The 13,677-nt window shown below is 54.4% G+C and overlaps 3 protein-coding genes across 3 annotated transcripts; all 3 read left to right on the top strand.

Moving 5' to 3' along the window:
- Positions 1–1,436: 1,436 nt before the first annotated feature.
- N7459_005810 (uncharacterized protein) lies at positions 1,437–3,398 on the top strand (the record flags this gene model as incomplete). The annotated part of the gene is made up of 2 exons (XM_056944994.1): positions 1,437–1,731; positions 1,792–3,398. 2 exons carry the CDS (start codon positions 1,437–1,439, stop codon positions 3,396–3,398), a joined length of 1,902 nt encoding a protein of 633 aa, XP_056799329.1.
- Positions 3,399–6,245: 2,847 nt separating this feature from the next.
- On the top strand, positions 6,246–8,318 carry N7459_005809 (lysophospholipase family protein; the record flags this gene model as incomplete). Its single annotated transcript, XM_056944993.1, has 3 exons — positions 6,246–6,294; positions 6,386–7,058; positions 7,124–8,318. The coding sequence occupies 3 exons, from the start codon at positions 6,246–6,248 to the stop codon at positions 8,316–8,318; spliced, it is 1,917 nt and encodes a 638-aa protein (XP_056799328.1).
- Positions 8,319–8,967: 649 nt separating this feature from the next.
- N7459_005808 (uncharacterized protein) lies at positions 8,968–13,376 on the top strand (the record flags this gene model as incomplete). The annotated part of the gene is made up of 2 exons (XM_056944992.1): positions 8,968–12,758; positions 12,812–13,376. The coding sequence occupies 2 exons, from the start codon at positions 8,968–8,970 to the stop codon at positions 13,374–13,376; spliced, it is 4,356 nt and encodes a 1,451-aa protein (XP_056799327.1).
- Between the last annotated feature and the right edge of the window lie 301 nt (positions 13,377–13,677).

Genomic DNA, 13,677 nt, shown 5'->3' with positions numbered 1-13,677 from the left:
GGAAGTTATCTTGTGGCAGCACTAATCAGCTACACGTACATCCTGCACGTTGGTGAATCGTGATAGTTGCACTCTTTGAGCCGACTCGGAACCCCCTAGGTTGGGGATGCACGAGATGCGACGTGGACGGGGGGAGTGGCCGACCACTGGAGCCGTTCGCCACGCCAGGGGCGAAGATTATGGCTTGGCGGTGTTCCTATATCCAGTTTTGGGAGCATTGATAACATGGAGGGATCCCAATGATAATGGAAGGTTGATGATAGAGTAATATCTCTGTGAATCAGGTTGGAAACCTGGTGCCACTCCAGCGTCGCAATGGATCAACGAGTCTTAGCCAGATACCAAGTGGGATGGAGTACAGGGCTAGCAAGAAGTAAAGATATCAAAAGGCAAGTGATAAGTATTGGCCAATCGAATGGCGCCATTGGAACTGTCATTTCCTTGATGTCCAATCTAGGCCGATCAAGTCCCTGGATTTGGCAACGCCACCGATAGTGACAGCGCTAAAAAATGTCCAGAAATCTGCAGAGTGGCGGCTGCAGCCGTCTATCGTCGGGGGCATCGTCTGATGAGGCAGGATCCAGGTGGACGGGATACTTCGAGCTAGCGGACTCGCCGAGATGAGAAGCGCAGAAGAGATAACGAAGCGGCCAAGGCGACATGCCAAGCCTTTCCGCGTAACAAGCAAATCCCCGAGCACCAAGAATTCTCTCTCTTTCATTCAAGCCACGCTTCCTCCGTCGGATCTCCTTTTGCTCACCTTCCTCTTTCCCTCGCGCCCCATCCGATTGCTCATCTTTCCCACGCTGATCGCGTGGCTCTGACCGCAACTGAGTTCCTGCGGAAGCAATTCATCTCTCGTCTCCAGTCGTCCTTCGCCGCCAAGCGCGTCCGCCCCACGCAAGCCGGCGTTTTTAGCTTAAGCTTCGTGGTCTGAGCTTCGCAAGGCTCTGCAAGCCATTAAGCCATTCACAGGCCGGCAGTTGTGCCCTAGTGCGACCACAGTTAGGCACGTGGAGTAGAGTTACATGGCACGGCACGCGGTGCATCAACTTGCACTCGCTAGTTCGCGCATTTGTGGACGGTGATTCGCCCTCGTCCGGGCTTATCTGCCCTTTCACGGACATCAACCCCCATTCGGGGTTGGCGTGGGTGATATTTCCAGACCATGGCGCGATAAGTCTGGGGTAGGAACATGGCCACGAGGAGAGATGTTGCGAAGACGAGTACCAGAACCAGCTTGATTAGCCTCAATCCGCAAGTTGGCAAGTGCCAGCTTCGCATGGCAAATTTGTGGCCTAGGCTGGTGAAGAGATATAAATGTCCCATGTGTCGCTCGTCGTCCTTCTTGTCTGCTCCTGCGCCACCCTTTCTTCAGACTTCTTTCTCCCCACGCTCTCACCTCACAACTGTGTGGCTTGCCCTCTTCTCCAGCCATGGCGACCGAGATCGCAAATCGTTCCTCCGGCTCCATGGATATCCACGAGGGTGGTCGTACTGTGACCACAGTGGTGAAGGGTGACGATCCCGTGGTGGATACGAGCAAGCCAGAGAAAAGTCTCATCTCGAACTCATATAATCTTCAGATGGGTGATGAAGACCCCACCACCGAAGAGCTGCATGGCCCCAATGCCCTGCGTCGTGTCTCGGCTCCCATTCCCTGGGCTGTGTACACTGTCGCTTTCGTCGAGCTGTGCGAGCGATTCTCCTACTACGGCACCCAGGTGCTGTGTATGTCTGCCGATGTTTGGTTTATAGTTTCATCCTCAATTCTAACGTGAGTTTATGCAGACTCCAACTTTGTCAACCACTCTCTGCCTCTTGCTGCCCCAAATGGTCCTCCTGGGTCGAACCACAACACCGGTGCTGGCGGTGGCTCGGCTGAAGGTGTCTCGGGTGCCCTGGGCAAAGGCGTCCAGGCTGCCAACGGTGTAAACACCTTCAATACCTTCTGGTGCTACTGTGTTCCCCTGTTCAGTGCCTACATTGCTGACGAGTACTGGGGCCGATACAAGACCATCTGCTGGTCCATCGGCGCTGCGATTATTGGTCACATCATTCTGGTCATTTCGGCTATCCCCCCAGTGATCACCGACACCACTGCGTGCTATGCTGTCTTCATGCTGGGTGTCATCATCATGGGCTTGGGCACTGGGGGTTTCAAGCCCAACATCTCTGCGCTGGTCGTCGAGCAGATTCCCGCTGTGAACCTCAAGGTGCGCACGCTGGCTACGGGCGAACGTGTGATTGTCGATCCGACCATCACCCAGAGTCGTATCTACCACTACTTCTACCTGTTCATCAACGTTGGTGCCCTGGTTGGCCAGATTGGTATGGTGTACGCCGAGAAATACGTTGGTTTCTGGCTGGCCTACCTCCTGCCCACCATCATGTTCATGACCACCCCATTGGTGATGTGGTGGGGCCGTAAGCGCTACCGTCAGGCTCCTCCCCAGGGCTCTGTCGTTTCCAAGTCTGTGCAGACTCTCATGTTCGCTCTGCGCGACCGCTGGCACTGGAACCCGGTCAAGCTATGGAAGCGTACCCACGACGGCACCCTCTGGGAGGCTGCCAAGCCGTCCAATATCCCGCCGCACTTGCGTCCGAAGTGGATGACCTTTGACGACGCCTGGGTGGACGAAGTCCGCCGTGGTTTTGCCGCTTGCGCCGTGTTCTGCTGGTATCCTCTGTACTGGCTGGCATACGGGCAGCTGACGAACAACTTGACGTCCCAGGCCTCCACCATGGCCCTTCACGGCGCCCCCAACGACGTGATCAACAACCTGGATCCCTTCGCCCTGATCATCTTCATTCCGATCTGCGACTCTTTCCTGTACCCCGGTCTGCGCAAGATGGGCTTCCAATTCAGCGCCATTAAGAAAATCTTCGTGGGCTTCATTTTCGCCGCGTTGGCCATGGTCTGGGCCGCCGTCACCCAGCACTACATCTACAAGACCTCGCCCTGCGGTCACGATGCCAACAACTGCTACACCGCAGACGGCAGCGTCAACTCTTCTCCCCTGAACGTCTGGATCCAGTCCGGCTGCTACGTTCTGATCGCGCTGTCCGAGATCTTTGCCTCCATCACCTCGCTCGAGTATGCCTACTCCAAGGCTCCGCGCAACATGCGCTCTCTGATCCAGGCTATCTCACTCTTCACCAATGCCATCTCTGCTGCCATCGCCGAGGCACTGAACCCCCTGTCAGCCGACCCCCTGTTGGTTTGGAACTATGCGGTGTTCGGCATTCTGGCGGGTGTGGGTGGTTTCGGCTTCATTTTCCAGTTCTGGGGTCTGGACAAGGAGGAAGATGAACTGAATAACCTTCCCGAGGGCCGTGTGGTCGCTGACGAGAAGGGTATGCTCGAGGCTGCTGAAATCGGTCCTGTGAGGGGGTAAGCCCCTAACACGGTTGGAGCACCGTGATGAGTTTCTTTTATCTTATTATTGCGTAATGCGGATGATGTGCTTCCATCTCGATTTCATGATAACGTCGCTAAATCCTTCGACACGACGGAATGCTATGATGAATTGATTCCGTACATGTGTTGTTCGAATTGAGTAGAAAGTAAGACCGCCAGCGATCGGCTCTGGGCTGGCCTGGCGCTCTGCGAGTATAGCCCACAAGTGCTCACTGACTGCTCCCTTCCGGCCCGCCATTTCGAATTTATCCGACTCTGCCAGATGTTACGGCACATGCCCGGGCGCACTAACCAAACAAGCCAAAAGACTGAATATCCTAGAATATGCTAGAACGCTATGTTCTAGCATGCCCGGGACCGATATAAGTAGCGCGCATCGTTAGGCTAGGGTGGACCAGTCCTAGTCCTAACACCAGATCCTTTAGATCTACCAACCCCAATTCAGTGCCGAAGGATCTAGCGAGGTGACGCGTGTCCATGTGGGTGCAATAACAGTTCTCGCCATACCCTCTCGGTGATCTACTGACCTGACCTTCGAAAATAAACCACTCATTTGACTCGGAGATCTGAAACGGCCGTTTACTCGAGGCCCAGCTGCTCTACCGTGCGACGCCACGGGAGAGTGGGGATTTCCGGGTGATCTACCCGGTATTGGTTAGCTTTGCGCTTCATGTAATCCACTGGGAGAAATCTGGCCACCGTGTTTTCGGAGCCGCAATGAGCTCTGGGGTGTTGGAAGAGAGGCTTAGGCTGCTAGATGGGAAGAAGAGTGGGACGGAGCAACTGCTTGCCTGGAATATGGAAGAGAGGGAGAGCAGGATTGATGAGTATGCTACGTAGGTAGGCAGTAGTTGGTCTTGTTGGTCGAGAAACATGCTATTATACGTAGGCAGGCTTCACATCTAGAGATCTTTTCGGCTGAATCGCAGAATTCATAGTGATACGCCTAGCGAAGAGGTTGAATTGACGAGTCCAGATTTCCGTATGCCATTATGCCAAATACCGGGTCTTGCCGTTGGAGCTAGGTTTGTTTGCACGTCGCACAGTGCCACAAGGGTTTGGTTTTGCGCTACCGAGGCTATTTCCTTGTCACTGTATAGCCTTCGACGCTTGATATTTGTAGTTGACGGTTTATTTATGTGCTCACCCAGCTGAATGTGCTATCTTTGGGCCGGATCTGGGTACCTCGGCTCAGAAAATATATATACGTGCGAATCGCTGTCAGGTAGTTTCCCGACTTCACACAAATCAGATATCTTTGGCCGACCTGTCTGGTTTAATACTATAGACCTAGGTAGGTGTCCAGACATCTCGAGACACCACCTAGGTAGAATTTGATATTGGCATACCACTACTGCGTAAAGCGTGCTGCAGACTCCCCACGGTTGTGCCGATCGCGGGCTGCGATGATCCCCGCCCACAACAGTAATTAACCTTGTTGAGTCCAGACTACGACTGAGTGCATTAAACACCAAGTGTAGGTCTATTTGATGTCGAATGCTCTGCCTCTCCTATACTCCTTCGATTGCAATTCTACCAAGTTCCAACTCGAAACCCACTTGACCCGGCACAGCTGAACAGTTCCACTGACCCAAGCCTATAGTGTATGTACTCGAGTCCTGCACTCTGCAGTTGCCGGTTGCGCTGTCGCACGCCCCAGCCACTAATGGGTCTATTGCCATGCCCGCTTCCTTGTACTGTACACCGGTTGCTGGGCAAAACAATACGGCTGCCTGGCCGGATTGCAGCGGCTCTAACCGAGTTCCCCTGGGTTGTATGTGCTGGCACCGAGGATGTATGTATACATAGGGCCCCAGGCGTGGGGACCGGATGCTGCCGGTCCATCCGGCCCCAAAACTTATAGTCACCAAAACTCCTTCCAGCCCCATCTTCTTACATACTACTCAGTATGGCTTGGCTTGGTCTCCATATTCTTTTACACCGTTCACATTTTCCGCCCGGGTGGGGAATAATGAAACTGTGGTGGATAGACGTTGCCGTCGCTGCGCTGGGCGAATCAGGGGAAGCATTTGGGGGCGTTTATAAGGTAGATCGCCGTGATGGTTTGGCTGTATGAGGAAAGAGAATTACCCTAACCAGATTATCTGGATGATGACAAGCTGATGGGCCATGAGCCTGTAGGGAGCAGTGGCTGACTCAATAGTGAGAATTTGGGGGCCTGCAGGAGCATTCCAATGTTGTCATGATGGTCGTATTCGAGTCGTTTGCTTTTTCTGGTGCAGCTTCCTAACAAAGCATCGGTAGGAGTTCTGTGATTTCATGGGTGCTTTGATTATAGTGGAGAAATCGAGAGATCTTGATCCATCCCGGGTCAGGACAGCCCGCATTGAACTAGAATCACGACTCATGTTGACTCCGACAAAGACGTGCCGTTGCGGATTCTGCCTTTTGGAGGTGCCTCTTCAGCCCCCAGCGTGGCACAGTCTCCAGTTCAGCCCTGCGCCTCGGGTTCAGATATTGTCTCGATAGGGCATGAATCCACAATGCCACACCGCTACCGGGGCCAACGGAGCCCTCGGGGGGTTCGTTCCTTGACATCACTCGCTCCACCCAGTGTGCGCCCACTCGCTGCGCCATGATTCGCAGTTCCCCGGGAACGCCCATGCGCGATGGAGGATGGAGAAGATGCCGAGGAGCGAGGAGAGAGACAACTGCTCCAAAATCTCGGCAGGGCTTGGCTAAGCTTCCGGCCTCCCCGGCGCGCATAAATAGTATCATCCACCCCTAGCTCGGGACGATTTTTTAATCCCTTCCTGCCTCTGCTCTTGCGTCTTGAGAGTCGACAGGTCGCCGAGGTCCAACGATGAAAATTGCTGCGTTGATCAGTTCACTTGCGCTAGGCGCAGTGCCCGGTACGTTCTTCGTGTTTCTCCGGTCGCGTCGGCTCGTGGTAGTGAACCGAGGTAGCATCATGACTTGCTAATCGCCGCATTGCTCCTACAGGTGTCGTTGCTGCCCCGAGTGGCTTCGATCCGAACCACCTCGCGCTGGAAATCTTCCGTCGGGCCCTGCCCGATGCCCCCGATGGATACACACCGACCTCCGTTAGCTGTCCGGCCAGTCGCCCGACGGTGCGCAGCGCCGCGAAGCTCTCCTCGAATGAAACCTCATGGCTAGACACTCGACGCTCCAAGAGCCTGGCGGCCATGAAGGACTTCTTCGGCCATGTGAAGGTTGGCGACTACGATGTGAACTCCTACCTCGATGCCCACGCCAGTAACTCGTCCAATCTCCCCAACATCGGCATTGCCGTGTCAGGTGGTGGCTACCGTGCGATGCTGAACGGCGCTGGTGCCGTCAAGGCCTTTGACAGCCGCACAGAGAATGCTACAACCAGTGGCCACCTGGGTGGCCTGCTGCAGTCCGCGACTTATTTTGCTGGTCTGAGCGGTGGGAGCTGGTTACTCGGATCGATCTATATCAACAACTTCACCACGATATCGTCGCTGCAGACGCATACCGATGGCGCTGTCTGGCAGCTTGGGAATTCCATTCTGGAGGGCCCGGATACCGGCGGTGTCCAGATTTTGGATTCGGCAAGCTACTTCAAGGATCTGGCTGACGCGGTGGAGGCCAAGAAGAAGGCCGGCTTCGATACCTCCATCACCGACATTTGGTACGTTGTCACACACTCGAGTCGAGGTTTCACGCAAGAAGCAAAATCTAATATGTTCGCTGCAGGGGCCGTGCTCTGTCCTACCAGATGTTCAACGCTAGCAATGGCGGAATCGACTATACTTGGTCATCCATTGCCGCAACCCCCGACTTCCAGCAGGGCAACTACCCTATGCCGCTGGTCGTGGCAGACGGTCGCAACCCCGGTGAAGAGGTGGTAGGTAGCAACTCAACCGTGTATGAATTCAATCCGTGGGAGTTTGGTACTTTTGACCCGACCATCTATGGGTTTGTTCCTCTGAAATACCTCGGTTCCCGTTTCGTGGGTGGCTCGCTTCCTAGCAACGAGAGCTGCGTGAGCGGTTTCGACAGCGCCGGTTTCGTGATCGGAACTTCGTCGACGCTTTTCAACCAGTTCCTGCTCCAGCTCAACACCACTTCGCTGCCGACTTTCGTGAAGAATATCCTTAGTGATATTCTCTACAAGCTAGACAAGGCGGACGATGACATTGCCGCCTACGACCCAAACCCGTTCTACCACTATAACAACCACTCTTCGCCGTATGCGCAGCAGACCGAGCTGGATGTTGTGGACGGTGGCGAAGATCTACAGAACATCCCGCTGCACCCGCTCATCCAGCCTGAGCGCCACGTCGATGTCATCTTTGCCGTCGACTCCTCTGCCGATACGACCTACAGCTGGCCCAACGGTACTGCCCTCGTGGCTACCTACGAGCGCAGCCTGAACAGCTCCGGTATTGGCAACGGCACGGTCTTCCCCGCCGTTCCCGACCAGAACACCTTTGTCAACCTGGGCCTGAACACTCGCCCGACCTTCTTCGGCTGCAACAGCTCCAACATGACTGGCCCGTCGCCTCTGGTCGTCTACCTGCCCAACTACCCGTACTCATCGTACTCGAACGTATCCACCTTCGACCTGTCCTACGAGGACGACCAGCGTGACGACATCATCCTCAACGGCTACGACGTCGTCACGATGGGTAACAGCACCCGCGACGGCAACTGGACCGCTTGCGTCGGCTGTGCCATCCTCAGCCGCTCGTTCGAACGCACTGGTACTACCCTCCCGAGTATCTGCAACCAGTGCTTCACGAACTACTGTTGGAACGGCACTGTCAACTCGACGGATCCCAACGCCTATGAGCCGGCGACTCTGATGGACAGTTCTGCTCGGGCTCTTGTCCCGACGGTCCTGTCTACCGCCGTGGCTGCTGGTGTGGCGATCTTTACTTTGGTTTAGGAGAGATCTTTTATTGATGCATCAGAGGGGTCTGGCGCGACCGCATCCTTTTTCAGTGTTCGGGTTACGTTATCTGCTTTTCTTGGGCCGTTATGATATAATGCCTGTTGCATGTCGAATTCCCGGGTCACATTGATTACATGAAGCTGTATGACTGTTAATCATAGCTGATACGAATCCATCGTGTTGATGGATATTTTACCATGAGTTCTTCATGTAGAAGTGTTGACCGCGACCGACTCAGCCAGCTGGAAGTCATTTATGCTGATCTCCATGAAAACCATGTTATGCGTATTTTTAATATCTTTATTTCCTTCTTCTCACAGGTATGGAATAAATAGGATTCCCGATAGTATGATGTTTTGAATTTGTGTTGTGTTGGACCACGGATTGTAGACCCACACGTGACTCGTTCCCATGGAAACCGTCCGCTCCGCCCAAACACGCCGCCTCCACCGCGGATTATTTTGCCCTGCGATCCAATGCATTCCCGACCTCGTTAAAACGCGGACACCCGCAACGCCCCATTTCGCCTAGACCCGCCATGAGTGAACGGTGCTGTCAACACCTCTAGCGCGACCACCGACAACCATCCCGACGACCACACCGACACACGCGACTCCATACCACCAGACTGCCCAACGCCATTATGGCACGCGCGGCCGTCCTTCCGCCGTCCCCTGTTAAACGGGGGGCACGGGCGGCACCGCGAACGACATTGACCAAGTCGAAAACCTCCACCGACACGAAGAAGCGAGCGCCGGCCAAGCCAACCCAACCTACCAGTCGTGCCGCCCAACAAGATATGGAATCCGACGATACGGATGATGAGCTTGGGATGATGATGAAGGCACCGGAGGACAAGCCCGCACGACCTAGAGGTCGAGCCCCAGGCCGTGCAGCAACCAAGCCGACCACAACGCGAGGGAGAAAAACGGCGGCTGCCCCCGCGCCTGCAGAATCGCACGAAGAAGACGAGACCTCGGCGGCCGAGGCGCCGAAGAAGCGCGCTGGACGTCCGAGGAAGACACCACAGCCGGAGCCTGCTGTTGCGCCAATTGAGACTGCGCCTCGGCCTCGGGGTAGGCCGAAGACTGGTACTTCAGGGAAGACTCCTGCCGCTACACGGAAGACCACTCGCGCTGCGGCCGAAACCGACAGCGCGGAGCCGAAGCAGATTATGATTGCGACCAATTCGACGACAATGCGCTCCAACATCCTCCGGGGCCCTGCTAAAAAGAAGACGGTTACTTTCCAAGATGTGTTGGATTCAGACTCGGATGAAGTCGAAGAGGCCCCGGCTCCCACGACTGGGCGTAGGAGGGCTGCCGGAAAGGGTGCGGGCCCTGGCAAAGTTGGGTTAGGAGCCACGCCGGTACGAAAGCCTGCTGCGACTGGGGCTCGTGGGCGAAAGTCCACAGTAAAGAAAGAGACTGTCAAACCCCTTTCGCCCAAGAAAACTAAGCAGTTGGCCAAATCTTTGTCTACCTACGCCAGCTCCGATGGTGAAGAGGATGAGTTGAGTACTGCCAAGGATGATATCAACAGCCCTGTCAAGCTTGTCATCCACTCCCCGACCAAAAATGGCGCAGAGTGTACAGGACTGAGCTCGCCCGTCCGCAAGATCAACTTCACACCTAGAAAAGCCTCCAGCCTCGTCGATGAAAATGGTGAACCAAAACTACCAACGCCTAAACACGGATCAGCGGGAATCGGCCTCAACTCACCAGTTCGAAGAATTAACTTCACACCGAATCGCAGTCAGAACACCGTCTCGGAGAATGGGCATCTAGCTCTCCCCCCTGGAAAGTCAATTGACTTTAGTGATTCTGTCTTCATGTCCAGCCCTGCTAGGCGCCCAGAGACCTCGCCCTTCCGATTCAGTCTCAGAGATACCCCAAATCGTGGTCTTTTCAGAAATGAGGGCAAGCCTATTCCAGCGCCTGATTTCACTCCTGGAAAATCTTCCCCCTTGAAGATCTCACCCAAGAAAGGTCACTTGGGCGCTTCTTTCTTGGAATCTCCGACAAAGGCTTCGACACCGACCTTTCCAGCTCGAACTTCCCTCTTTCAGAGCCCAGCCAAAAAGATTCCTTCCCCTTTCAAGAGCTCTTTGTTCTCATCGAAAGGATCGGCGGGGGAGGCACCAACGCCTGCTCGTGATGATACCATCAACACGGCACCTGCATCCACAACCAAGAAGCGCACCTCTCTTCTCCAAACTATAGAAAGCGACCAGCCGGATCCCGATGAAGACCTGGGAATAGTTGAGGAGGTTGCGCGTGATATCTTTGGCATTGAGTTGCAATCTGATAGTCCAAAATCTACGGAATCGCCTTTATCGAAAGAAGGACCCGATGCTGAAGGAGCGCCTGATGAGCTTGAACCCCAGATGCATGACGATGTCGAGGGCAATTCTGAACTAATCGGCCATGCGGTAGAGGAGAGCTATGGGGATGTTGACGAGAAACTCGAGCAGTTACAGGAAGAAATTCGGCGCGAACCGGAGGATTTTGGTACTGTCTGTTTCAATACGATGGAGCAGCTTCAGGAACCTTTCAAAAACCTACACGAAGGGGCCTTTGTGAACGATACACTATCGGACGATGATGGCCTTGTTGAAGAATCTGAATCGGACGAGGAGGATGGTATCAACTCCGAAAATGCGATGGAGATTACGGAGACTGCTCGTTCACCGTCTACTCCAACCCCAGAGGAAGAGGAAATGAATGCCCTGGATGCACCTCTTACTGAACCTTCCACTCCTTCATCGGAGCCTCCTCTTGAATTGGCCGCTCTTGAAGAAGCCCAGTCCCCAACTCCCATGCCCGCGATTCACCAGGAACATGATGACCTAGAAGACGAGTGTCAAGACGATTTCGAGGAACCACTGGTCTCTGTTCGTCGGCCGGATGAAGAACAAGAATTCGACAGCGAAGAAGATGCTATCGAGGATGACGAGCCTACCATCGCGGCATCTGAATCTACTTTCACAGTCATCTCTCGGCCTCGATCGCCGTATGAGCTCCATGTACAGCAGGATTCGACTAGTCCCCTTGAGACATCGGACTACGTTCCCCCTCCGGCACCAACTCCTCCAGCAGAAGAGACTATCCAGTTGTCCGTTCACCAGCCGGAGAGTGCCCAGTATCATGATCGACTCTTCGACATCAACACCGAGATGCGTTGGGATGCCGAAGTAGATGCTCTTGATACCACACAATCTGAAATTCCTACCCCTTTGGCGCCAAGCTTTTCCAACACCCCAAGTGCTCAAAGGCGGCGGAAATCCTCCTTCAACGTCGACCTAGGTTTCACGCCACTGGCGCAACAGTTCGGTCGCTGGGAAGCCAATACTCCATCTCAAGACCGCCAACTTCGGCCTCGTCGACGGGGCGTCTTCTCTCTTGTTGGTCCCCTGGAAAGACCGGCTGAGACCCACATTCCAGACTCTGGAGACGTCTCATACCCTGATCTCTCTGGTAACGCCTCCCTTCCAAACACTCCTTCACTCTTTGCAGAACTTCCCCTTCCACCACAAAGCGATGATTCATGTGGGACTCCAAGGTCATTGCTGGCCGCCGAGTCTGCTGCTGAGAGCTTTGATGATGATATGATCGACTCGCCCAGCAAAAGCGAGATCTTCGAGGACCCTGAGCCCGCAGTGCCTGAGCCCGAACAGTCGCAGGAGGCCTCGTATTCGAAGGTAGATGAAGATCTGGACCAGGACTCGTCATCAGAAGACGATAAGGAGAACTACGCCACTCCTTCCATCATCCCAATGACTCCTGTGAAGTTTAGAGCCGACCCAATGCGGACGGTTCACACGGTATCCAAGGTTCCTCTCAAAGGCGAAGGAGAGGTTTCTCCCTTGAAGATGCCCCGCAAACGAGGCCTCTCGCTTTCAGGCGCTTCTCCCACTCGGTCGTCTCCTCGAGTTCGCAAATCCATTTTCCTCCCTCACAACGAAAGTGCTCCGGCACTCTCCCCGCCTCGCAAGTCGCCGCAGGTCGAAAGAAGCCCTAGTCCGAAGCGCCGTTGCAGCACTGCCTCCAGACGATCCAGTTTGAAATCGACAACTATGCCCCCTCCTAGGAGGCCTTCCGTCAGCAGCAGCCCTGCGAAGAGCCCTCGCCGTAGGCTCAGTGTCAGCAAGCAGGCATTGCGTGGCGCTGTTGTGCATGTTGATGTTCATACTACCGAGGGTGAAGACGCTTCCGGGATTTTCGTTGAGCTCTTGCAGCAAATGGGAGCTCGATGCGTCAAATCGTGGTCTTGGAACCCTCAAGCTAGTCTGTCTCCTGTTGACGGCGTGGACCCTACCTCTTCCAAGGTGGGGATCACTCATGTTGTATACAAGGATGGTGGCCTGCGTACTTTGGAGAAGGTCAAGCATGCCGCCGGCCTGGTCAAATGTGTGGGAGTTGGCTGGGTTCTTGAGTAGGTTCCATTCATCCGTCTTACTTTGCTCTGTACTAACACTGAATGACTAGCTGTGAACGTGAAAACAAGTGGCTCGATGAGTCGCCCTACGCAGTCGACAGCTCTATAATCCCACGCGGTGGCGCTAAGCGGCGAAAGAGCATGGAGCCGCGTGCTCTAAGTAATATCAACGGGACCCTTGTTCAAGTCGCTGAGCCATCAACCCCATCTGCGAGTGGCCGCCGTTGTGGTGCTGATTGGGGCGCCGTGGAAGGGTTCCGCAAGATCACGCCCCCTACGCCTCGCGGTGAAGGACCATCCACCCCCAATCAGCAGTCTTCTTCCAACGAACACTACCAAGTCCCCCAGACCCCGGGTTATAACTTTGCCAACCTCGATGCTATTGGCATGTCGCCAGCCACCCCCTACTTCCTTTCCAACCGCGCGCAGTTGGTCCAACAATCATGCCCGCCGAAGCAGAGTAACCGTGGGCTATTCCCGGCCTCCAAGTCGACTCTCAGTTTCGAGGAAGAGAGTGACGAGGATGCTAGGCGCCAACAACGCGCCCGGATGGAGGCTGCCCGTCGCAAGAGCCATTTCTACAAGCCCGCTGTTCAAAGTCCGCTTGCGCGGTGATTCTTTACTTGCATTTTTCTTTTCTTTTCTTTTTTTTTTTTTTTTTTTCAATAAATTTCCCGTCCACTGTACATATGGGGGACACTACGTGACTCTGGTTCGGAGCTTTGTGTTTTATTTGGGGCCTTTGGCTGGATTAGCTTAGTTTATTCTCGATTCATTCTCATTTTCACGAATACCACTCGATTTCCCCGAGATTTCAATTTCTAGTTTTCAGGAAGACCTTGAGATATGATACCTCTGCTTCTATGGAGCACACATGACCGAAAAAGAAGTGCTGACCGAGATTTTTTGGGGATTC

This window comes from Penicillium hispanicum (assembly GCF_028827665.1).
Source record: "Penicillium hispanicum strain IBT 35686 chromosome Unknown utg000005l_segment0_segment0, whole genome shotgun sequence".
In the NCBI taxonomy this organism is placed as follows: domain Eukaryota; kingdom Fungi; phylum Ascomycota; class Eurotiomycetes; order Eurotiales; family Aspergillaceae; genus Penicillium; species Penicillium hispanicum.
Note: the sequence above shows the minus strand (reverse complement) of the source record. Positions and strands in the feature narration are given on the sequence as shown.